The sequence below is a fragment of the Tinamus guttatus genome, unplaced genomic scaffold (assembly GCF_059628265.1).
Source record: "Tinamus guttatus ecotype Peru unplaced genomic scaffold, ASM5962826v1 Tinamus_guttatus_pri_ptg000783l, whole genome shotgun sequence".
NCBI lineage: Eukaryota > Metazoa > Chordata > Aves > Tinamiformes > Tinamidae > Tinamus > Tinamus guttatus.
In genome coordinates, this window is record NW_028289317.1 from 56,607 (window position 1) to 81,666 (window position 25,060).

At 51.4% G+C, this 25,060-nt stretch overlaps 1 protein-coding gene and 1 pseudogene across 1 annotated transcript; both read right to left on the reverse strand.

Moving 5' to 3' along the window:
* Nucleotides 1–12,736: 12,736 nt before the first annotated feature.
* On the reverse strand, nucleotides 12,737–17,947 carry LOC148591486 (olfactory receptor 6F1-like; annotated as a pseudogene).
* Nucleotides 17,948–24,127: 6,180 nt separating this feature from the next.
* LOC148591487 (olfactory receptor 14A16-like) lies at nucleotides 24,128–25,060 on the reverse strand. The gene has a single exon (XM_088537478.1). It carries the CDS (start codon nucleotides 25,058–25,060, stop codon nucleotides 24,128–24,130), a length of 933 nt encoding a protein of 310 aa, XP_088393604.1.

Consider the following 25,060-nt stretch of genomic DNA (forward strand, 5'->3'; position numbering starts at 1 on the left):
CTTTAGCCACCGCTAAGGCAAAGAAAGAGCTCCTCTGTGTTTAATCCTGCCTCACTACAGACTCGCCGGCCTCTCTAAAATAGTCCCCATGGTGGGGCAAGCCCCAGGCACACACCTCTCCTCCTTCAGAGGCCTTGCAAGAACACAGAATTTTCCTCAGCACCACAGAAGGACCTTAGGCCACCAGTCCTATGGACAGTCTCCTACATCCATTGCCCCAAACTACTCACCTTCCAGGATGCTTCTTTCTTTCTGTTTTCTCCTCCTTTCCTTCTCCCACATTCCCAGGCAATATTTTGAGGGATGGTTGTGGCTCCCGTAAGAGGCAGTGCTTGGCAGGAAGCTCTTCTGCAAGCAGAAGACAAGAAAACACTTCAGAGCAGAATCACAGTCACCACTGGGACAGGAGCGACATACAAATCTACTCCATACTCAGATGGAACTGTGAGACCTCAACTGGAGACCTTTAAAGCCAGGTCTACTGGTCAGTCTGTGACCTGTCCTCACGCTGACTCCTGTCCAACTCTTTCTTTTTCTCTGCGCAACATCTTTTCCTGACATGGGGCTCCTACTCTATCATGCTCTACATGTTGCTCCTGCTCTTCCATGTCCATGCTATTAAAAGTGGGGTTCAGAAGCATATGTCAGTATCCTAAGGGAGTCTCTTTGGGGCAATAATCTCTCCACAAGAGAGGATCAGATCCTGGGATCCTTCTACATATCTCACAGGCCTGTGATGCCTCTGGAGACACTGTCAACTCAAAGGCAGTGCTTAGGGAATGTATAGGAGAAACTCACAAGGAAAGGGCAGAGCTGCTTGCTTTGAAAATTTAGTGAAGCCTCGGCACCCGTTACCTCCCTCCTGACCATCCCGAGCAGGTTAATTGGGTTGCATGAGATTGGTCAGAAGATAGGGCACTCTTCCCATTACCATTGGGCTCCAGGCAAAATGGATGATTCCCAGAAATTGTCCTCAACTTTGTCTCTCTCCCTCCTGACCTCCTCAAATGGAAGAACAGTTTGACTGCTGGTACATTGGTACATGGACTCCAGTGGGAAAGCTTAACTCAGAGGGACCAACTGCATGTGGGAGTGCTGGGCTGCCCTGAGCTCTTCCTCCCTCGGGAGGCACTTGATATTTGCCTTCAGGGCTGAGAGGCAGCACATCTAGTGCCTCATGGCATCAGACGCACCACACCGGAGCCTTGGCTCCAACACAGGACATCAAGGACGATAGAAGAAAACAACCTCCTCCCCCCACCAGGATTCAACTGCTCCATTACCTTTCTCAACAGCCTTTTTGTTCTCCTCTTTGAAAACAGGCTTTCCTTCATCCACATTGAGAGCTCTTAGCCTCCGATGCCTAAGAACTGAACCTCTCCCATTGGGAGGTCTCCCAGGTGGAGGTCTCACCACTGGTTGACTGGGAGAAGTATCCTGCTCCTGCCTGCAAACAGTAAAAGGACAATGTTCTGAAGGAAGGACTCCACATTTCCTTTGCAGCATTTGCTAACTATGGGGACACATCTTAGAGCCACTCTGAAGCCCATCCTTTCCAAGAACAAAATATGCATAATAGCCCCAATCCTGCAGGTCTGTCTTAGGAAGTGAAGTGTCCCAGCACAGAGCTCCAACACATAAACACCCTCCCCAGGCTGCTCCAGGGCTCCCAATCCCTATCCCTGAAGAAAGCTTTTTTAAAGCTTTCCTAGTCATATGACCCAGACTGCCTCTGGAGATCAGCTCCCAGCTGCTCTCCACACTGCTGTCCAGGCAGCACAGACTGGCCTCCTTTCCTTTCCTCCTGCTTTCCACCACCATTTCAAATCCCAGTCTTGCCCTGCACATGCCTGGCAGTCCCTCCTACGCATGCCTCACTGCACATGGAAAGGACAGCCTCCAGCCTTCATTTTGATGAGGGAACAAAGCCTCCACAAGCTGGGAGCCAGCACAGAGCTCCACAGCAGAGCCTGAACAAAACCAAAAAAGCCTGGAATTCACTGGTTTCCAACCACTCGAAAGAGTTATTCCCAAACCACTTCCAGAGTGCCTTCACAAGCCCTGGCAATGCAACACTACCAAACACGTGCTGAGAGTATGCTCACATGGTCAGCCAGCAAGCAAACTTACTCACTTTGGAAAGCGCATGACAGAGCCGGCTCTTTGAGTTCCTGAGCGTGATGCATCTTTCCTCGCTGACAGCTGAAAAGGAGAGGGACACATGTGAGATACTGCCAAGAAAATGGTCTTGTTGCTCACAAGCGCAGCCAAGGCTTCCACTGTTCAGAGAAGCCACTGCCTTTCAGGAGCTCTGAAACAGTCTTTGTTGTTCTGCACTGCAGCCCCTCCATTTGACAGAAGAGGAGCTGCAGGAGAACGCAGGAGAATGGTTAATATCACTGCCAGGCTTTTGGATCAAGGATCAAGAGCCTTCCTGGGCTGGAGACCAGTTCTTGCCTAGTGGAAAAGTGCTTGCAGGAGAGCACAAATGAAGGCATTCCCCCAAAATGCAGGGAATGGGCAAGGCAGTCCTACTAGAGAGGGATGGGAAGGACAGGGACAGCAGGTCTGTTATTCCCTGAAGCAAACACCATGCTTCTCAGTCTGCTCTGACTGCTGTCTTGAGCCTGCCTATCAGCACAATTGTGCCCTTCAGTGAATCCTAGCAAGGCTGAACCACCCTTTTCTGTTCTGATCAATCATCTAAATAATCACAGAGATGAACAGATCATCTCCGTCTTCAACCCCAGGAAGAACCAGCAATGATATTTCCCTCAGAAACAGTCCTCAAGAGGGAATTTTGAGGTGTACATGGAGAACACAGCAGCAACAGATGCATTACAAAAGCAGAGCACAAGCCATGTCTTTGAAAGCCAGCTCATGGCAGAGGCAATGAGAGCTCATATGAACACATTGGAGGGGTCTTGTACAGCTACAATCCATCAGCTGATGCTTTTGCATAATTCAGGCTGGCAGAAAAAGTGCCTCATACATCAGGAGCACCAACCTCTTCTGGCTCCTGAGAGCCTTTATTCCCTGGCTCCGCAGCTGGTGGTTGAGTTTCAACTGTTGATTTCTTCCCACCTTGTAGTGCCACCTTTGGTGCCGCCGGTGTGCAGGGCCTTGGTATACGTGGGAGCACACTGCAAATACACAATGTGAGGAGTCACATGAGTACAGGAGGAGCTAGAAATCCAGCCCTTGTTCACATCTTGGGCACTCCTTCTGCAGCAGAAGGCAGCTCTGCAGGAGAAGCACCAGGCTGGCCTGGATGAGGTTGCGTCAAGAGGGACAGCAATCCCCCCTCACCAAAACATCCAGGGGTGCACCACATGCCCGGAGGAAAGCTCCAGGTGCCCACTTTGAGATTTCTTCTCCATGCAGCACGGAGCGAAGCAGAGTCAATTACAAGGACACTCTCCAAGACACACCATTAGCCCCTGTCCTGCCAAGTGCTTTAGCCACTGCTAAGGCAAAGAAAGAGCTCCTCTGTGTTTAATCCTGTCTCACTACAGACTCACCGGCCTCTCTAAAATAATCCCCATGGTGGGGCAAGCCCCAGACACACAACTCTCCTCCTTCAGAGGCCTTGCAAGAACACAGAATTTTCTTCAGCCCCACAGAAGGACCTTAGGCCACCAGTCCTATGGACAGTCTCCTACATCCATTGCCCCAAACTACTCACCTTCCAGGACGCTTCTTTCTTTCTGTTTTCTCCTCCTTTCCTTCTCCCACATTCCCAGGCAATATTTTGAGGGGTGGTTGGGACTCTGGTAAGAGGCAGTGCTTGGCAGGAAGCTCTTCTGCAAGCAGAAGACAAGAAAACACTTCAGAGCAGAATCACAGTTGCCACTGGGACCGGAGTGATGCACAGATCTACTCCATACTCAGATGGAACTGCAAGGCCTCAACTGGAGACTTTTTCAGCCAGGTCGCCTAGGCAGTCTGTGACCTGTTTTCCTGTCCAGCTCTTTGCTTTTCACAGAATCACAGCATCACAGAATGCTTGAGGTAGGAAGAGACCTCTAGAGATCATCCAGTCCAAGCCTGCTGCTTAAGCAGGGACACCTGGAGCATGTGCCACAGGATTGCACCCAGGCAGGTTTTGAAGATCTCCAGAGTAGGAGACTCTACAACCTCTCTGAGAAGCCTATTCCAGTGCTTTTTCCCCCATCAGTGAAGAAGTACTTCCTCATCTGGACGGGAAACTTCTGCTGTTTCAAGTTGTTACTATTATCCCTTATCCTATCACTGGCTACCACTGGGAAGAGTTCAGTCCTATCCTCTTTACAATCTCCTCTCCGGTGTTTGTACCTGTTGTCGATAAGATCCCATCTCCATCTTCTCTATGCTAAACAGGCCTAGTTGGCTTAGTCTTTCGTCCTAAGATCCAGTCCCTTAATCATGTTTGTAGCTCTATGCTGGACCCTCTGTAGAAGTTCCACATCCCTGTTCTCTGTCCTACACCATTTCTTGATATGAGGCTTTGCTCCTGCTCTTTCATGTGCAGGCTATGAAAAGGAGGATCTATAGTGCTGTGTTGGTGTCCTAGCAGAGTCTTTTTGGGACAGTAATTTCTCCACAAGAGGGGAAAAGGTCACGGGAGCCTTTTACAATTCTCACAGGCCTGAGTTGCTTCTGGTGACACAGTCAACCCGAAAGCAGTGCTTAGGGAATGTGTAGCTGAAACTCATAAGAAAAGGGCAGAGCTGCTTCCTTTCAAAATCCAGTAAAGTCTTGGCTCCCATTACTATCCTCCTGACCATCCTGAGCAGGTTTCTTTGGTTCCACAAGATAGGTTAGGAGATAGGGCACTCTTCCCATTACCGTTCTGCTCCAGGCAGAATGGATGATTCCCGGAAATTGTCCTCAACTCTTTCTTTCTTTCTTCCTCCTGACCTTCTCAAATGGAAGAGCAGTTTGACTGCTGGTACACTCGTGCATGGAGTTCAGTGGGAAAGCTTAACTCAGAGGGACCAATTGCATGTAGGAGTGCTGGGCTATCCTGATCTCTTCCTCCCTCAGAAGTCACTTGACATTTGCCATCAGGGCTAAAGGGAACACATCTAGTGCCTCATGGCATCTGACACATTGCACTGGAACCTTGGCTCCAACACCAAGGAGAAGAGAAGGAGAAAGCACAACCTCTTACCAGAATTCAACTGCTCCATTACCTTTCTCAACAGCCTTTCCCTTCTCCTCTTCCAAAATGTCATTTCCTTCTTCCCGGCCGAGAACTCTCACCCTTCCATGTCTCAGGACGGGACCTCTCCCAGGGGGAGGTCTCCCGGGTGGAGGTCTCACCAGCGGCTGGCTGGGAAAAGTCTCCAGCTCCTCCCTGCAAACAGCAAAAGGACAGTGTTCTGAAGCAAAGACTCCACATTTCCTTTGCAGCATATGATGACTATGGGGACAGAGACACATGTGAGAGCCACTCTCAAGTCCATCCTTTCCCAGAGCAGAATATGCAGAACTGGCCAAATCCTGTAGGACTCTCTGCAGACCATCACTCACTTTGGAAAGACCATCACAGATCCTGAATGGGTCAGTGAAACGGCTCTAGTATTCCCTGAGATGACTGTATCCTTCATCTCTGGCATCTGCAAAGGAGAGGGACACATGTGAGATGCTGCCAAGAAAATGGTCTTGTTGCTCACAAGGGTAGCCAATGTGCTTCCACTGGTGACAGCAGACCCTGCATTCAACAGAATCGTAGTGCAGGATACTGGAGTGGGACCCACTACAAAACAAACAAACAGACGAACAACAATAATAATAATAAAAAAAAAAACACAAAAAAGGGCAGAAGAAACTTGCTGGCCTAGAGAATGGCCTGATAGGGCACCAAGGACTAGGGCAGAAAAAAAGACAAAATTAGGAGCTGTTCTGGGCTACAGGCTGCTTACAGTGGGGTAAGCCCTGCCAGCTCCTCTGGCCCTAGCACCACTGAAGAGGATGTGCTGAGGCAACCTCAGGAATGCTGGCAGCTCATCCACAAGCTGCAGTTGCCTGGTGTCACAGCAGGACAGGGAATTACAGCAAACCACTCCATCCAACAGCATCAAGGGCAATCAAAGGTACCATGACCCCCTGCCACACAGGAGGGATGAAAAACACGGACGACTTCTATCCTCAGAGAGAGAGCGCTGAGACCACCAGAGAGCTGGCGGAGATGTTTGATATCCCCAGCAGTGCAGGGAAGGGCAGGAGGGGTCACTGTGCAGGAACCGGCCATTCCTTTAGTTCAGGAGTGACCTCATGCCCAGACACGTTGTGGCAGCCCAGGAGAAATCCCTTCACTTGGGCTTGGTTAGGGCTTCAGAAGAGCAAGGGGTAGCACTGCAGAAATGCAGAACTTACCCCAAGAAGAGCTGTTATCACCAGGTCTGACTCATTCATCCTTTCCAGAAGGCTTCGGTAAAATTTCATTCTCACAACGTTGTCTTCAATGACTAGGATGCCAATGTCCCTCAGAACAAGGGCAACATTAGTCCCACTCTGAAGACAACAGGAGAGCTGGTTCATGGTCTCTCGTATGCAATTCTGCACTACTTTAGAAGGAAAGCTGGTGTAATACTCTATGCGATCATACTGCAGGCGCACATATCCCTTAAAACCTAGGCAGCAACAAAAGAGCAACAGAATCACTAGCAGAACTCTTCAGCAGGTGAAAAAAAAAAAAAAAAGAGAGAGTGTCTGCAGATGGAAGGTCTTCCAGCAAGACAGTGCTACAGGGCTGTCTTCTTTAACCCTCTGGAAAGCCATAAAGGAGGCCGATGCATCCCTCCTGTGGGAGAAATTCCTAGCACTCCACGGCCTCATGGACCAGGAATTCAGCAATGCTTCCTTCCTGCACAAACTGAAGAAAGGCTTCTGGCTAACTCGCATGACCGTGAGGCAGGACGGCAGCACAGAAAGAGGAGAAAGTGAGCCAGTTCCTAGGAGAAGGCACCTTGATGGTCATTGTGCCCTCAGGGCATGACAGGTTTGAAGAGACTCTAGCGGTGCCAGGTCACAGTGGCTGCAAGGAAGAAGGAAAACACATGCACTACACAACAGCCCTTCAACTTACAGGCTGAATCTCATTCATCTTCCCTAATAAAGAACATTAAGTAATTGCCATTTTAACCTTACTTCTCCTGCCCACCCCCAGGCTCTTGGAATTGCTCAGTACACAACCCTGCTTTGGATGCCCGAGGCCCATTCCCAAGGGATGCCAGACTGAAGTTACAGCACCATAGCCCCAACAGGATGGAGTAACTGGAAAGGAAAGGCCCACTGGAAACACAGCCCAGAGCTCCTGCTGCCCACGGCCATCACCCCTGTCACACACTGCAGCTGCACTGCTGCCAGCACTGCCCAGCAATCACGGCACAGCTGGCCTCAGAGGGGTTTTCCTGCACAATAGTGTTCCCATCACTGTTTCACTCTGCCAGAGAACACGAGTGTCTTCAATCCACTTTGAAGCAGAAGCAGCTTGGAAGAGCCAGCAGCAATGCTGCTCTTTGCCCTTGCCAGGTCTGCTGATACAGCAAAAGGGAATGGGAGTTTTAACTACATCTGGTTAGAAGACGCAGCTCCAAAAAACTTGACTGGAGACAGATGTAAAAGCAACTCCAAGAGGGAAAGAGAAAGGACCCTTCAGTTCTGCATTATGATGTCAAAACAATGCATTTAAAAAAATAAAAATAAGCAAGACCTAAAGCTCTTCTCAGCACCCAGTGAAGGAATTACAGATTTCAAACAGCCCCTGCCGAACAGCAGTTATCCACATCCCAGAGATGTCAGAAGGCAAAGGAAAAGTTTCAATCTGTCTTCTTACCAGCATCCTTCTCTTGGTCGAGACCATGACGCTCTGCAAGTTCCTTAGCGATGCAAAACACGGGTCTGTATGCTGTCTCACGAACAGTCTTGCCACCTTTTCCTCTAAAAGAGACTTTTTCTCTAACGACCCTGAAGACTCCAAGAGGACAAATTTTCACATCCTGTGAACAGAACAGAAGAATTCTAAGAAGAATTCCACAGTACAAGAGGGATGTGGAGCTGCTGGAGAGAGTCCAGTGCAGGGCTACGAGGATGATCAGGGGCCTGGAACATCTGCCCTATGAGGAGAGGCTGAGGGAGCTGGGCCTGTTCAGCCTGGAGAAGAGAAGGCTGAGAGGGGACCTGAGCAGTGTCTAGAAGTACCTCAAGGGAGGGAGTGAGGAGGATGGTGCTGGCCTGCTGGCTTCTTTTCAGTGGTGGCCACCAACAGAACTAGAGGAAATGGCCAGAAAGTGAAACACCAAAAGTTCCACAGGAACTTCAGGAAAAATTTCTTGACAGTGAGGGTGACAGAGCACTGGAACAAGGCTGCCCAGAGAGGTTGTGGAGTCTCCTTCTCTGGAGATCTTCAAAACCCGCTTGGACGCAGTCCTGTGCCATGTGCTCTAGGTGACCCTGCGTATGCAGGGGGATTGGACTGGATGATCCCTAGTGGTCCCTTCCAACCTGAAGGATTCTATGGTTCTATGACAAGCAGGTGAGGGGAACAAACAGATCCAGGTCTTGTCAGAGTACATCCATGGTGTGATGGGTGATGGGCCCCGCTCCCTCCTGGCATACAAAGGGACATGATGGAACCCTCTGGAAAGTTTTGGAGAGGCTCTTTGGAAGAACATTCCAGAAGGTTTCCTCCCCCTGCTCTCAAAAGTACATGTAAATCATCTCTCACATCCAGGAGATCCCTAGGAAAGGTTTCTAGAAAGGAAACCACTCCCACTCCCTCCTCCTCAAAATAGAAATTAATAGTGCCAAAGTTAATAATCTCTTTGTTATTTCACTCTGCCAGTAGGGTGTAGAGAAGGCACAGAAAGCCTCCAACCACTCCTCAGAATGAAATTGGACTGGAGATTTTTCGTCTCCCTTTAGGGAGACATTATCCATTGCATTGCTGCTGTTTGCAGCATCCTTCACCAAGGGATTTCCTTTTGGTTTCAATGAGGGGCTGAACGATTGCATCTAGTGGCACAGAGATGCCAGGACTGATGAAACCACCAGGGCTGGAGGGGAGGGACAGGAGGGCAGACCCACCATGTTCTGCACCAGCATCTCTACGACATATTCAGCAGCACCGTCCCAGATGAGCACAGCCACTGGAAAAGCAAGGGAAAGGGCTGCCTGTGAGGTTCCACATTGGGCAGCTCACAGCCATCCAGCACACGCCTCACCAAGGAGATGTCAGGAGCAGGCACCAACAAACAGCACCCCCTCCCCAAAATGACCCCCCTGCTGCGAGGGGCCGCACCGCTGAGGTGGGCACTGCCGTCAGGCTGGAACCTGTGCCCTGAGCCCGGCAGCGCTCGGCACCTGGCACAGGCGTGGGGACGCGGCGATGCTGCCCGGGACAGCCACGCTGTCTCCAGCTCACAGCCTGCACTGCCAGCCTGGAGGCACGGGCAGCGCAGAGGGAAGGAGCAGAGGCAGCGCCGGGGGTGCCGCACAGAGATCCCTGCGGAGCTGCAGAGCAGCGCGAGGATTCTTCTGCAGCGCATGCGGGACCGGCAGCCTCTGCAGAGCCCAGCAGGAGCTGCGGGAGCCCTCGGCCTTCCTCAAACAGCTGGCGCAAGCAGCTCTCACGGGGTGAGCCTCTCCCTAGGGAGGTGGTGGTGGATTTTCACCCAGCGAGGGGATGGAGATGTGGCCATGGCTGTCTGGGGCCTCAGGGCGTTCCCGAGGGACTCCGCTGCATGGGCAGTTTCCCCAAACGGGATCCCTGCACAGACACGGCCACCAGAGCTGCTCCAGCTCCTTCCCCTGCCAGGAGCTTGGGTGGATGATCCCCACTGCGAGGCCAGCAGGGACCCTCGGGAAAGGGACATCTGCCCAGGGGCCCTGGGGCAGCAGGGGCAGCATCAGGGCTGGATCCAGGAGTCCTGGCGGTCACACTGGCACCACAGCTAGAGGGAACCATCAGCCTGGGCTCTGCCTGCTGCCCCCAGCCCCTCCAATCCCCCCACCCCAGGGTTTCCACAGCCATGTTCACAGTTCATCTTCTCTGTGACAGCTCCTGGAAAAGATCTCCTGAAGGCCTCACCTTCTGGGGGTACTTTTGTCACCGCCTCGCCACGTTGTGTCCCGTGGCCACCCTTCCAGAGCGCCATCCTTCTCCTCGCTCTGGGTCACCCTGCAGAGGGAGGTGATGAGGACAGAGCTCCTCTCCTCCTCTTCCTCCGCACACGTCGCTCAGCACTAGGCTGCCCACGCTGCCCCTCGCCGGCTCCCGCTCGGAACCAGCAGCTCTTTGGAGCAAAGCAGAGCCAAGAGCAGCCCCAGTGCCTGCGCTCTCCCAGCTCCGCCGCGACGTGTGGGGAGAGGCCGGGCCGCGCGGGACAGGGCAGCTGTGGCTGTGACACGGGACGTCCCCTGTGACCGCAGCCCGTGTCACAGAGGGGACCGGGCGCTCACCCCCAGGGCCTGGCCAGGGCTGGCCCTGCAGCGGGCAGGGGCTGCGAGGGGCGCTGGGGCTGCCCCTGCCCCACGCAGGCTCTGTCGCAGGGATATCCCCCCGACGGGGCCCGGCCGGGCTGCACACTGAGCCTGTGCTCATCCGGCCACGGCCCCGCGTGGGGAACCTGCCTGCCAGGGAGGGCAGCGGCACCGCAGCGCGCTCGCCCCATGGCCACACAGCGCGGGCGGCTGCTGCCGCCGGGGCAGGGAGCACTGCCCTCTGAGACCACAAAACCTCCAGCAGCTCCTTGGCAGCCACCCAAATGTTCTCCTGGGTGCTCCAACCAGCTGGTCCTTCCCTTGCCAGCTCCTGCAGACCTGCAGGCCCCAGATAGATCACTGAACACAGGAGCCTCACTGGTCTCATCACACCACAAACACCACAACCAGCAGAACAAGTGGAGCACGGGGGGCCCCGAAGCCACGTGTGTGGTGACCCTCGCACAGGGAGGGAGCAGCTGCAAGGACTTAGCAGATCAACACAAGCTCTCAAACTTTTAAAAAGATCCGCAAGACCCATCTGTGTGAAACAAGAGACACTCAAAGGCGATCTGCAGACCTCTGCTTTGAACACACTCACATCTAGGGTGGGGATGCCTAAGGTGACGAGGAAATGAAAGAGGGAAAAGCAGCTCATACCCACGCTTGAATAACCTACTGCTGAAGCAGGGCTCAGGAATGAGGTTTTCAAAACTTCCCAGCTGCATACTTGCCCACTAATTAACTAGTAAGGATCTAAGTATTACATCAGCTAAGGCAAAGAGGAATTCTTGTGAAAAGGTCAACTTCGGGAACAGAGAGTAAACACGATTTTGTTGTTGTTTCATTTGTTTGCTTTCCTCTCTTCTCTTTTCATTTCCAAGGGAACAGCAGACACTGCGAGGATCCTCTGACTAAAAAAAAAAAAAAAAATCATTTTCCTCTCTGAAGCTCTAAAACCCAGCTGGTACCATCACTATGTGAGTATCTGAGCAAGAAAGAAATGGGGGTGGTGTTGATTTTTGAAATCTGGGGATCCCAGAGCATCCCTCTGCCAAGAGCCCAGGCAGAAGTGCTGGAAGCTGGCCCAGAGGAGAACAAGAGAGGGTTTCCCAGATGGTCATTCCTCCTGATGACTGTAGATATCCAGCATGACTCCTCACACTGTTCCTCCACCATGAAGATCACAGAGCTGGTATTTCTAAAGTTCAATCACAGGGGAGAAATACATTGGCTATAAAGAGTTCACACTTGTAGAATTCCCTCCAGAAATGCCATGCCCACAACACCATTTGTAAAAGTTGGTAAGGAGTGCTTTCTCTTCCTCTGCGCTTTCCTTCTACGCTCATGGAATTAAAAAACAAAAAAAAAAAAAGGAGATAGCGGATAAAGGAAAAAGGGGATAAAAGGAGATTATTCCCCTTGTCAACAGTTCATACCAATCAAGATATGCATGGAGTAGTATATAATTTTATTGATGGACAAGAACAAAAAAAATAAGCATAGTAGAACTATCACTCTAGTTCTAGTGATAGTATTTGAGATAATTTGAAGTAATTCCCACTCACGAAGAACCCCTTCAGCAAAGAACAAGATTGTAGAAAAAGCCAGTTTTCCAAGTATACATTTATTTTTTTCACAGAAACGTATCCTAGAGTGACCAAACAGGACTGCCACAGACAAAGCAGGGTTTCTAACTGTGAACATGCTTGTCTTTTTGTCTTTATCACAGCATTGAAACTGGCAAGTGGTTTATGGATTTGAATCCAATGAATCTGATCCATTTTAAAGTTTGAGCTTAATTTTTGTTCTTAGAATCTTCTGTTATTCAGGGTGAGGAGATGTTTGGAGCTTTCCTCAGTAACCCTTCGAAGAGATCCCTAGAATTTGCAGCTGAATTTCCAGAAACAATATATGAAAACTGCCTTGAGTCAGCATGCACTGGCAGTATGTCATAGAATCATTATGGTTGCAAAAGACCTTTGAGATCAAGTCCCACCATAAACCCATCACCACCATGCCTACTAAACCATGTTCCTAAGTGCCTCTTTTATATGACCCAGACCAAAGAAGTGTGTGTTCAAAATTTTATTAATATGTCTCCAGATGTCACTTATAATAGCTCCCTGTAAGCATGAGGCACAAGTCGCATTACTTCCTTTCACCCCCACAATCCAATGAGAACATAAATCTCCTGAGCTACCTGTATTTAGTTGCTACATATATGATGTGCATGGGGACATAATCAGAACTGCTGTCATGGAAGGCATCAAGAGTGGGGAAAAAGCCAAACACACAGCTTTGCACAGCCAATGGCTTCCTTCAGGGCAATCTTAACAGTCCTCTTTCTGAGACTGTAGGTGAAGGACTTTAAGAATAGATACAAGACTGTGTTCAGCAAAGCTACAGTTCTGCTGATTTCCAGGGAAACCTGGTCTTAGGGCCAAGCATAGAGAACAAGGCAGCTTCCCTATGTGATGGCTAAGCTGGTGAGATCGGAAGAACATGTAGCAAAAGCTTTCTACCTCCCAGATACTGAGGGCACGTGCAGAATACAGTGGAAGAAGTGGTGGTGTCCTACATGCACATGTAGGACACCATGGTTCAATATAAGGAACTCAGCACAACAAACAATATCAAAGCAGAGTCTGCTTTCCAAAGCAGGCTGGTATCAGAGCAGGACAGTTTGAATAAGGGGTAGTTGTCCCACAAAACATGGATCTTGTTGGGGCCACAGAAAGTCAGTTTTGAGAGCAGGACCGAGTGGTAACTCAACAGAGTGAAGCCTGTGACCTACAGAGCAATAATCAGGTGGGTGAAGAACTGCTGCTTCATGATGGCAGCACAATGCAAAGGCTTGTGGACGGCAAGGTAGCAGTAAAAGGACATGATAATAATGGTGCAAAATCTGTACAGCCCAGGGCAAAATAGAAATAGCACTGGGCAAAAGAGATGCTTCAGGAAATTGTTCTCCTCCCAGAACTCAGAATCACCAACAGTGTGAGGGTTTTAAAGGATATAAACCAGATTTCAAGGAAGGCCAGATTGCTGATGAAAACATACATGGGATTTTGCAGGCAGTGATTCACATACACGATAAGAAAATGATCTTGATTCTCCAGTTCTGCCAGGGCAGAATTTTGCCCTTGATGCTTTGGCTGTTCTCCGTCTCTTCATGTAGCTGGAACTAGCCCACAGAATGATTTACTTCCCAGGGACTGAGGTGGCGCGGATCAGCCCAATACTCCCCAGATGCTCTTTTCTGGCCTACTGGAAGATGGTTGGAAGATGCCCCATGTGAGGAGGCCTGGGCGTCGGGCAGTGGCCATAGGGCTGTGCCAGCTCCTGCTGCATTGTTGGTCCTAAGGATGTGGGGACACGTGACAGGAGCCAGGGCAATGTGGGGGTGGTGGCAGGTCAGTAGGGGCAGGGGTGAACAGCAGTGGGGCTGCAGTGAGGGGTCATGGCTGGTGAGGCTGCAGTGCAGGGGCTGCTGTGTTCACCTCCCATGCAGAAGCCCCACAGTGACCTCATGCAAACACAGGCCATTCCCCTGGTGCCCATGCCACCCTCCCAGCAGGACAAGGCTCTACAAGGAGAACACTGCCTCTCCTGGTGCTCAGGGCAGCTCCCCGAGGCTGGCACAGCTTGGCCTGAGGGACCTTCTGGTCTTCACGATCTAGCCTGGCATGTCTGCAGCAGGGACAAGAGCTTGTGGGGCAGGAGTGGGAGAGCTACCCTGGCAGTTTCCCTTTTGCAGTGGAGCAGTGAGGAGCCCTGTGGCCCCCATCCCTGGTGCCCTGCACACCATGGTCCTGATATGCAGGCACTGCGTGGGGCAGGGAGCACTCCAGGATGGGGAAAGGTCTCCCCAGCATGGACCCAGCAACAACCCTTGGTGTCTCAGCCCACCGCAGCCCTCCTGCTTGGGCAGCCACCCTCAGCAAACTGCCCCTGCTGAGTCCTGCAAATGTACAATGTTGGACTAGTGCTGGAAATGGCCAAAGTGACAGACCAATCTGTGACAAATGCCCTGTGGCCCCTTCACAGCCAGGCCATGCAACCAAGGACACCCAGCTCAGCAAACGTCCTTTTCCTCTCCGGACCCTCTCCAGCCCAGCCCAGCCCCTCTCCAGCTCTCCCCACCTGCCCTGCCCTCTCCCAGCCCACCCAGCAGAGCAGGCCAGGCTGGGGGTGGCCCCACAGCAGTGCCCCCCGCAGGGCACTCACCCCACAGCCCAAGCCCCACTGTGGGCACAGCAGCTCCAGGGGACAGGGCTGTGTGTGTCAGGTGCCCCATCAGTCCATTCCAAGCTGCAACTGGCCCCCATATGGACACAGAGGACAGGGACACTCTGTGCCTCTTGTTCCTGTATCCCAGAGCTTCCCTACCCCAGGCTGCCTGCAGCCCCCATGCCAGCCCCTCTCTCCAGCACAGCACAAGGCTCCCTGCCCTGGGGCTCTGCTGGCACCTCCTGCTGCCAGGGACACAGCAGCCATCCCTTAGCTGACATGCAGAGAAATATATTTCTTTTCCCCATTTATTCCTCCTTCTAAGAGCACAATTGCTCCTTTTCCCCTTCCCCAGGGATATCCCTGCTCCCTGGAAAACCCTTCCCCAGGTTAATTCCTTAGTTATGGTCTGCCTGGAAGGTCCTGGAGCCTTCCCGGTGCTCCCTGCAGGACCCCGAGATGCTGGTGCTGCTCTGCAGAGTGAGTGGGCTGTGGTGCTCTGGGGTCACAGGGTGACTCTGCAGTTGTTGTGCTCATGGTTGGATACAGACCCAGCTGGACAGGCATCATTGTACCTGAGAACACCGTATCAAGGGGCCTCTATCTGTGAATGATGCTCTGAGCAATCACAGGCCATATAAAATGGCTCAGGCTGTGTTTATGTGTCCCTAGATCCAGAACATGACTTCAGGTATAAGCTGTTGTGAGCGGCTCTTGAAGTTCCTTTCCCTGTGCCTGCAAGGTCCCCTATATGGTCATAGGCCACCATACGGGGGACAGGCCCAGTCATATACTACTTGGCCATTCATCACTATCAGGAGCACCGAGCACTCACAAGTGAGAACTGAATCCAGTCCTTATTCCCTAACATATCCCCCCAGGAGCTCATTGCCTTGGGCCCATGAAGAGCCCCAGAAAAGCAACAAGCATATTTCAGGCTGAAAATTCAGCAAATTCTCAGCAGATTCTTGGCACCAGCTTTGGAAGAAGAGCCCAATCTACAAGATGCACTGAAAACATACCCTTTAATTAGGGGAACGACAGCTCTGACACAATGGTAGACACATTTAAAAAAGACCTCTGGATCAGAAAGACACGGTTAACACCTCTGGAGAAGTAGGATGAATTCAGAAACTTGCGCAGAAACCTCATTATTAAAGCAAGAATGCCAAAATCACAGGAGTTGTCTGAGAGAAATTAGATATCACTTGAGTAGAAGGATGGGATTTCAGCTTATTGCTGCTGAAATATTACCAACTGAATCATTTTTTTAGTGCATCCCTGAGTTCCTTGTTCCTCATGCTGTAGATGAGAGGGTTCAGTGCTGGAGGCACCACTGAGTACAGAATAGTTACAACCAGATCCAGAGCTGGCGTGGAAATGGAGGGAGGCTTCAGGTAGGCAAACATGCCTGTGCTGACAACCACACAGACCACGGCCAGGTGCGGGAGGCACATGGAAAAGGCTTTGTGCCGGCCCTGCTCAGAGGGGATCCTCAGCACAGCTCTGAAGATCTGCACATAGGACACCACGATGAAACTGAAACACCCAAAAGCTAAACAAAGACTAACGACAATGACTCCAACTTCTCTGAGATAGGAGTCTGAGCAGGAGAGCTTGAGGATCTGGGGGAGCTCACAGAAGAACTGCTCCACCACATTGCCTTGGCAGAGTGGTATGGAAAATATGTTCCCAGTGTGCAGGAGAGCATTGAGAAAATTAGATGCCCAGGCAACTGCTGCCATTTTGACACAGGCTCTGCTGTCCATGAGGATACCATAGTGCAGGGGTCTGCAGATGGCAATGTAGCGGTCATAGGCCATGACTGTGAGGAGACAATACTCTGCTGAAATGAAAAAGGCAAACATAAAGACCTGTGCAGCACATCCCTAGTAGGAAATGGCCCTGGTGTCCCACAGAGAATTGGCCATAGATTTGGGGAGAGTGGTGGAGATCGAGCCAACATCGAGGAGGGAGAGGTTGAGGAGGAAGAAGTACATGGGTGTGTGGAGGTGGTGGTCGCAGGCTACGGCTGTGATGATGAGGCCGTTGGCCAGGAGGGCAGCCAGGTAGATGGCCAGGAAGAGCGAGAAGTGCAAGAGCTGCAGCTCCCACCTGTCTGCAAATGGCAGGAGGAGGAACTCGTTGAGGGAGCTGCTGTTGTTTCAGAGCACTGTCCAATGAGGAAAAAGCATCAACACATTAGAATAGGCTTCTCTGAGCAAAACTCCTTCTACTCCTCTTAGTAAAGCCACATTTTCCTCTCTCCTTTACCTTGTTCAGCTTCCTTGTCTGAACTCTGGTTTGTGCTGGCTGAGTGTGCTCTTCATTTGTGCTTGTGTCAGTCAGTCCTGCTCTTGTGGGTGGTGTAAATGGAGGTGTCCAACTGCCTCATGTATTTGGTGAGGAGACCAGGGGATGAGCACCATGAACTGAGTGAAGGGGATTTGATCCAGTGACTCAATAGCAATATTCTCTAATTACTCTTGTGCAAATGGCATCACTCATGACAGCTCTTCTTGAAGGAAAAAATTTTGGGGAAGGATTCATCTCCAGCTTACCCTTTTGAACAGAAGTGCCTGAAATGGACCCTGTCCTCTAAGCATCTTAATATCTTCACCCTTGCTTGACACAATGCTGTGGGAGAGGGAAGTTTCTGCCTTAACTGCAGCTGACTCCCTGTCCTTAGCTCGAGGGAGCAAGGACCAGACCAGAACGAGAGGTGAAGAAATGTAGAGCAACACTATGAACCTTATGCCAAGGGACAGGAAGGAGTAACAGACAGAGGAGCACTGGGGAAAGGCTTCCCCTCCCCAAGCTGTGCAAGCCACCTCCCAGACAGCAACATTTCCAGACAGTCCCTCTCAGTCCCCTTCTCCTGCAGTGGGAAAGGACCAGGCTGCAGGAGAGACACAGCCCCTCTTCTACCAAGGAGGGTACTCATGGCTGGGACCCCATGGCCTTGAGGGGTGGGAGAGGGGACACAGGGCTTTGCTTAGAGGAAGACATCTGTGTTGCAGGGACTGACTGGTGGGGAGTGATCCAAATCCCCCCTTCCCACAGTGATTATGTTTCTAGTTCCCTCCCATTTGCTGATTTTATCTCCACTGCTGGAGCTTTTCCTGATGGCAGCAGTTGCTCTTGCCCATGTCTTCTCCCTGTCAGTGCCGCACAACCCATCCCACCCCCTGGACACTTACTCTGCCCTACAGCAGTATCTCAGCAGCAGGGCGCTGTCCAGGGACATCTCTCTGCAGGTAGTAAGGAGAAGGTCAGACAAGCCCTGGTGAGGCCAGAGAAGGTGATGCTGGTGCTGTCTTCAATCAGGGGAGGGTTTTCTGAGGTTCCTCACAAATCTCTCCATTTAAAGGACTAGAGTGTCAGGTTCCTGCTCTAACCTGGCATTTCCTTTCCATACACCCCCGGGTTTTCGGAAAGCAGACACAAGAAATCTCCTGATCTTAGACATTAACACTGCTTTCACTGTCCTCTTGAAAAGGCTCTTTCAGAAAATGAACCTGTCCTTATGGGAGTCTCTCCTTACACCCAGAGCTTCTCCCTGCAGCACCATGGGGATATCCCAGGCAAGGTTAGTCTGCAGTCCCAGGCAGGTGGCAGTGCCCAGGGGACACAGCACCCTGCGGCACAGGGACACTGCTCTGAATTGCAGCCCATGCAGACCTGGGTGCACTCATTGGCTTCACACCCCTGCCCTATCCCAGGGAGAAAGCAGCCATGATGCCCAATACCTTTGATGGTCTGGCTGGGAATCCCTGCTCCAAAGCACACCCAGCTCCAAGCAAGAGAAGCTGGGAGAGCCACCCCAGCTGGGGAAGGTGCTACATTCAAAAGATCATTCCAGTAATCACAGCAGTGTTGTCCTGCAGACAGACACTTTCCATATCTTGGGCTGGTAAGATTTCTCCCTGCAGTGAGTTCTCAATCACCCTACCATTCCCAACTCTCCCTCACCTGTCGCTCACTTACGCGCGACTCATCGCAGCCTGGTGCCTGTGGGCAGTGCCCTGAGTCTTGCTGCTCCTTTATGAGGAGCTGCTCCTGGGCAGAGCTGTCTCTCTGCAGCACCTGCCAGGTTGCCATGGGCTCCCGCAGTCCCAGGAGCCAGGCCCAGCTCAGGAGCAGGGACCAAGCTTAAGATGGAATAATTTCTGTCTCCTCTGCAGCCTTCAGGCATTTCTGGGGCTTCAGGGCTGTGACTGGGGAAGCAGGCTGGGTGTCTGTAGGATGCATGGACACAGCTGCAGGTATGAACCAGCATGGGACAGGCTCTGGTGGAGACAGACAAAGGCTCTGCCTGGGCTCACAGACACCAGAGGACGCCTTCATCCTCTTGGCTATGGCTGTTGTCTCTGCCACCGAGGCCTGTCAGGAGACACTGGAGCCTCAGTGTCCCTCTTGCTGATACCCTGAAAGGCGTCATATCATTGTCCTGCACTGAGCACTGCACACCCCCCCACACACACTGTCCTCAGGAGGACCTGTAAAACATGTGGGGGAAAGGATCTCCCTTCCCAGAAGCGCAGGGGCTGACCTTGGAGATTTTGACTGATAAAACACACCAAGGGTTAATGTGGCATCAGAGCCTCCTGCATGATTCTCTGCCTACCTGTTATCAGTGATGACAATTTTCTGTTCTAATCAGTCCCTGGGTAGTCTTTACTGCTAACAACTATCAGTGGGACCCATTAAAACTCAACAAAATGTTGTGGGTTGATCTTGACTTTAAATTCTCCTCTCAGTAACTGAGGTTCATGGATTCAGCATGAAATATACCATGGGGCTCATAAAAATGCAAAAAGCTCTCACAAACCATGTCTCTCCCTGCAATTTTTGTCTAGGCTTGCATGACTAATTGGAGAGGTTTGGGGACTGTAGCTGAAAGTTGGAGACATCAGTAATATACAAGCATTTCTGATTTTACAGGTTTTTATTGTTACTATTAACATCCAGCTTTCAGAGTAATCGACAGCAATATTCTGGAATTGGAATCAATCCAGAATGACTCCCAATGAAGTGTGGACATCTAGAAGAACCCGTGTCCCAGAGCTCAAGCACTGTATGGACACTCTTCCTTCCCTCCCCAACCTGCCATTTCTCACATCAGCCACCTGGGACTTCCATCACTCTTGTTAGAAGCTTCTCTGTTCTACTGAAATCAGCAACTGAAAGTTAGAGCTCATCTGCTGCAGCTGCCAACTGCTTTCCTTAGAGAGTTTCTTAGAGAACTAGCTGCAAACAAACACAGGGTTTTTCTTAATTGCAAAGAAACAGAAATAAAGCTTGAAATAATTTCACAAATAATAATTGTGCTCTTTGAGTGTAGGCTAAGCCCAACATGTCAACAATGAGGTTCCCTTGCTACAAGGGACACCCTTCCTCAAAGACAGAGCAACCTTTAAACTCCTTGAAGTGCAAACCAGCAGCTGGGTCCTGAAGTGAGCAAAGAGTAACAGGGGGAGTCACAATACTGCGGTTCTACAATGGCCAACTTGTGGCCTGTAAAGATGGTGTTAGAAATTGTCAGTTTAAGCAGGACATGTGGGAATGGGAGAGCCACACAGCTCCTGGGGGCCCTGGGTCATGATGTGGGCCATGCTGCTTTTGGAGATCCCAGACCTGCCTCAGCTTCTCTACAAAAGCAGGGAAAAGGCCCTGATGCAAGACCTTAGAGAACAGAGATTTTCCTGGCTGCTCAGGGCAACACAAAGAAGGACTTGGGGATGTCAAAGGAAACCCAACCCACCAACACCAAAAGCACTGGACCTTCCTCAACCCTTCGTTTGGGAGCAGGATGGGACAGGGAAAACAGCCACGTCCCAGACGTCCTCCATTAGGCCTCCAGCTCTGCAGCTTCTCATGGCTTCAGGGAAGCTCCCTAAACCAACACTTCCCATGACCCTAGTGCATTGAGCAGACTGAGCAGACACAGAGGAGACAGAAGAGAGAAAGGGGAGAGACCCCTGGGTTCAGAATGGGCCTTCCTGTGCCAAAGACAGGATGCTAGAGGCTGAATAGGCAACTGAAAGAAAGGAGGAAAGGTGTGCTTTGCTTTTCAGGGTCTGGAATGCCACATATCTGAAAGCTTCAAGAGGGATGCCATCCCCCTTCTGCAAGATTTGCTCCAGGACTGTGAAAAAACGACAGGAAGAGGAATGTTGGTTGTTGGAATCTTCAGCAGTAGGGGAGTGGGGAGATGGTCATCTCACTGACTTGTGAACAAGCCAAAATGCAGCTCCTGAGGCACGGCAGTGCCTTACAGGCTCCATACGGGAGTCTGGACAGAGGGATGCAGTGTGTGGGCCTGTCCTGAGACACCCAGGGTCAAAAGTGTGGGAGATGCAGGGTGCCAGGGCTCTACAGATCCCAAAGACAGGCAGGTGCCAAAAACTATACCCACGGGAGAAACACTACTTGGAGGTGTAATGGCAAACCCCAAAGCATAAGTAAGGTGCAAAAGAGAAATAGCTTTCCTCAGGGTCAGATGAAAGAAAGCTGCGCAAAATTCACAGGATTTGGAGAAACTTCTTCAGATTTTCTACCTGGCCTGACCCATGGTTTTGGAGCCTGTCAGGAACCAATGTCCCATCTCAAGCCCTCTGGAGGGAAGACGTGTTAAGAATATATTTACTCTTTTCTGACATATCATCTCTATCTTATCACAGATCAAGAAACCTTCCTGAGGGCTTTTAAAAGCACAGAGCCTGTAGATCCTTTTTCGGAAGAGTAGATTCCTTGAGGTTGCAGCAGGGGATCCAGTGCCGTGCTGAAGGCAGGTCCCAGCAGGCAGGTCCTTGGGGCCTTTTCCAGTGAACTTTGGGTTATCTCCGAGGATGGAGACCTGAGAATCTCTCTGGATCCTGTGCCAGAGTTTGGCCATGCTCATAGACAAAAAGATTGGTTCTTAACATCTAAGAGCATTTCCCATTGTCCATTTCTTTTTCTCTCACTATTGCCTCACCTGCCATTTGTGTGACCCTCCAAGAATATCCAACTGCTCTGTGCCCTCCACAAGGCAGTTGTGCACAGCATGAAGATCCCCCTTGGACTTCTCTGGTCTACGCTGAACAAACCCTGCTCTCCCAGCATCTCCTTTTCTGCCCCACACTCCAGCCCCTGACCATCTTCTTGTCCCTGTGCTGGACTCCCTCTCACTCGTTAGTGCCTGCGCAGAACTGGAGAGGCTGAATGGGATCTGGTTTACAGACATGGTCTCGTAATCCCGCTCCATCCCAGGAGCTTCTCTGTGTGCTCAGACATGCATGTGCATGTACATGCATGTGCTCGGACATGTGTGTGCTTGGACGTGCGTGTGAACCCATGAGTGCATGGGTCTGTGTGTGCGCATGTGCTGGGCACGCTCCTGTCTCCCCATGGCAGGGGCCCACGTGGCCCCACGAGCCCCTCGCCCCACAGGTGCCCCTCGCCCTGTGGCCCCCGGCACCCAGTTTCCCTGGGGCGCTGACACTGGGACCTGCCACCCTGGGGGTCCCAGCACAAGGAGCCCTCTCTGGGAGGCCACCAGCACCAGGAGCCCTCACTGCTGGGCCCCAACCAGCAGGACCTGTCACCTTCGGGCCTTCAACCTCAGGACCCCTCATTCAGGGACACTTCCCATCAGGGCACCTCGAACTCAAGCTCCCAACCCCAGGCCCCTTCATCCCTTCATCAGTGGCGCAGAGCCTAGTTGGAGACCTGCAACTATTGGTATCAGGAGTCAGTCAAAATCTGTTCAGTTTATTAATCAGTGGCCTGAAGGGACAGAGTGCACCCTCAGCAAGTTTTCTGAGGATAGAAAAGTGCGAGGAATGGCTGATAGTCCAGAGGTCTGTGCAGGCTTTAAGAGGGACCTGGACAGCCTGGAGATTGGCGGGTAGAGGAACCTCATGAAGTTCAACATGGGCAAATGCAGGGTCTTGCAGCTAGGGAGGAATAACCGCATGCACCAGGACAGGCTGGGGATTGACCTGTTGGAGAGCAGCTGCACAAAAAGGGACCTGGGAATCGTGGTTGGCACTAAATTGACCATGAGCCATCAGTGTGCCCTTGTAGCTGCTGATACTGGTGGCTGAGGTCTGATGGTATTCAGAGTGCCCCACAATATTGCAAGCGCAGGAGATGCCTTTGGGTGGCCACTGGCTCCAGGCTGTGGTGTTTCACTGCGGGTGCAGGAATCGTCCTCCACTGCCCCTTCCCTGGGCCTCCTGGGTCCCCACTGCCTCCCTGGGGATTGCAGAGCCCTCCTTTCCCCATGTTCACCTGGGTTTAGTGCTCTACCTTCTGGTCCCTGCACTGTGAGTCATCCCTGTTTCGTTAAAGCTGCACTCAATGCCCACTCCCAGGCAATCCCTGTGCCTGGAGATCCCTGGGGGTTCCCTCATCAGCACAGTCACGTGTGGGGCAGCCTGGCACAGGCAATGCAGAGACCATTGCCTATCTGCAGTGGTCAGTGAGAGATGGACCCTAGATTGAGGCTAACAGATCACCCTGGAATGCTGAGGTCATCCGCTGGATCTCATGGAGTTCACAAGCAGAAGAGCAGGCCCATTTGTGGTTGCACACCCTAGGGCATAATTTTGATTCCAGTTTCTAAAGAGAGGCCAGATTCAGGACCATCATAGGGCAGATCCCCTTTTATTATGGAAATATTATTCTGGAATCCAGCTGTGTCTTAAGGGAGCCCAAGGACTGGTCCTGCCTGTTCTTCCAGGGTACGAGGAAAAACAAGCCTCTCTCTGCCAGGTTATGAGAGTTCCTGGGCCATATCTGCAGGATAAAGGGTGGAAGGACAGCATGGAAATGAGGAGGACAACTCTAAATACAGAAAGTCTTGCTGCCCTCCTTGAATTTGTCTTCAGGAAAGATGAACTGCCACGGGAAGGCTGCCTCTAGACTTTCCTTCAATTCACTCATGTTTAGTTTTGTATGTTGGAGCTTTGCATGGAACCATGGAAACCTGTGGTGACATCTGGTTGCCATTTCTGTCATATTAGAGAGATTTGAGATCACACTCTAACCATAGCCAAGAGAGCTGAGATCTCCTAAACAACACTGGACCCCTGGTCTCACCCAAGCTGTACCCCAGAGGTCCCTTGGTGTCAGTGCTGGAAAAGACCCTGCAGAGGGAAACTCTCCTCCCTGCACTGGGCACATCCAAAGGAGCTCAAAGAAGCAGCTCAGAGAATCCCCCCTCTCTGCTAGTGAAGGGGGAACCCTGGCTTCCTGCTGAATCACGATCTATGTTTAAGTGCTGAATGAGAGATTTCTGTGCAGATGTGACAAAAACTAGGTGTCTTTATTTTATTATTTATTATTTTAAGATTGGTGTAAAAGAGAGAAGTAAAAAAGAAAGAAATGGATAAAATACGGCCTTGATGCCAGATATCCTGGTGAGTGAATGAAACATTTGTTACCACTGACCTTGTACCCACTGGATGAGTTTCCTCAGTGCCTCCTTGACCTCCTTGTTCCTCATGCTGTAGATGAGGGGATTCAGGGCTGGAGGCACCACAGAGTACAGAATGGACACAACCATATCTAAAAGTGGGTAGGAAATGGAGGGGGGCTTCAGGTAGGCAAACAATACAGTACTGACAACCAAGGACACCACAGCCAGGTGCGGGAGGCACATGGAAAAGGCTTTGTGCTGGCCCTGCTCAGAGGGGATCCTCAGCACAGCTCTGAAGATCTGCACATAGGACACCACAATGAAAATGAAACACCTGAAGAATAAACAGACACTAACAACAAGAAATCCAACTTCCCTGAGGTAGGATTGTGAGCAGGAGAGCTTGAGGATCTGGGGGATCTCACAGAAGAACTGCTCCACCACATTGCCTTGGCACAGTGGCAGGGAAAATGTGTTCCCAGTGTGCAGGAGAGCATAGAGAAAGCCACAGCCCCAGGCAGCTGCTGCCATTTTGACACAAGCTCTGCTGTCCAGGAGGGTCCCGTAGTGCAGGGGTCTGCAGATGGCAACGTAGCGGTCATAGGCCATGACTGTGAGGAGAGAATACTCTCCTCCCAACAAGAACACGAAGAAAAATATCTGGGCAGCACATTCCGAGTAGATAATGGCCCTGGTGTTCCACAGGGAATTGGCCATGGATTTGGGAACAGTTGTGGAGATGGAGCCAAGGTCGAGGAGGGAGAGGTTGAGGAGGAAGAAGTACATGGGGGTGTGGAGGTGGTGGTCGCAGGCTACGGCTGTGATGATGAGGCCGTTGGCCAGGACGGCAGCCAGGTAGATGGCCAGGAAGAGCGAGAAGTGCAAGAGCTGCAGCTCCCGCATGTCTGTGAAAGGCAGGAGCAGGAACTCATTGAATGAGCTGCTGTTGGTCAT

Bases quoted from the DNA above. Each gene is read 5' to 3' on its own strand.
- LOC148591487 (XM_088537478.1), bottom strand. From the start codon at position 25,060: ATGACCAACAGCAGCTCATTCAATGAGTTCCTGCTCCTGCCTTTCACA.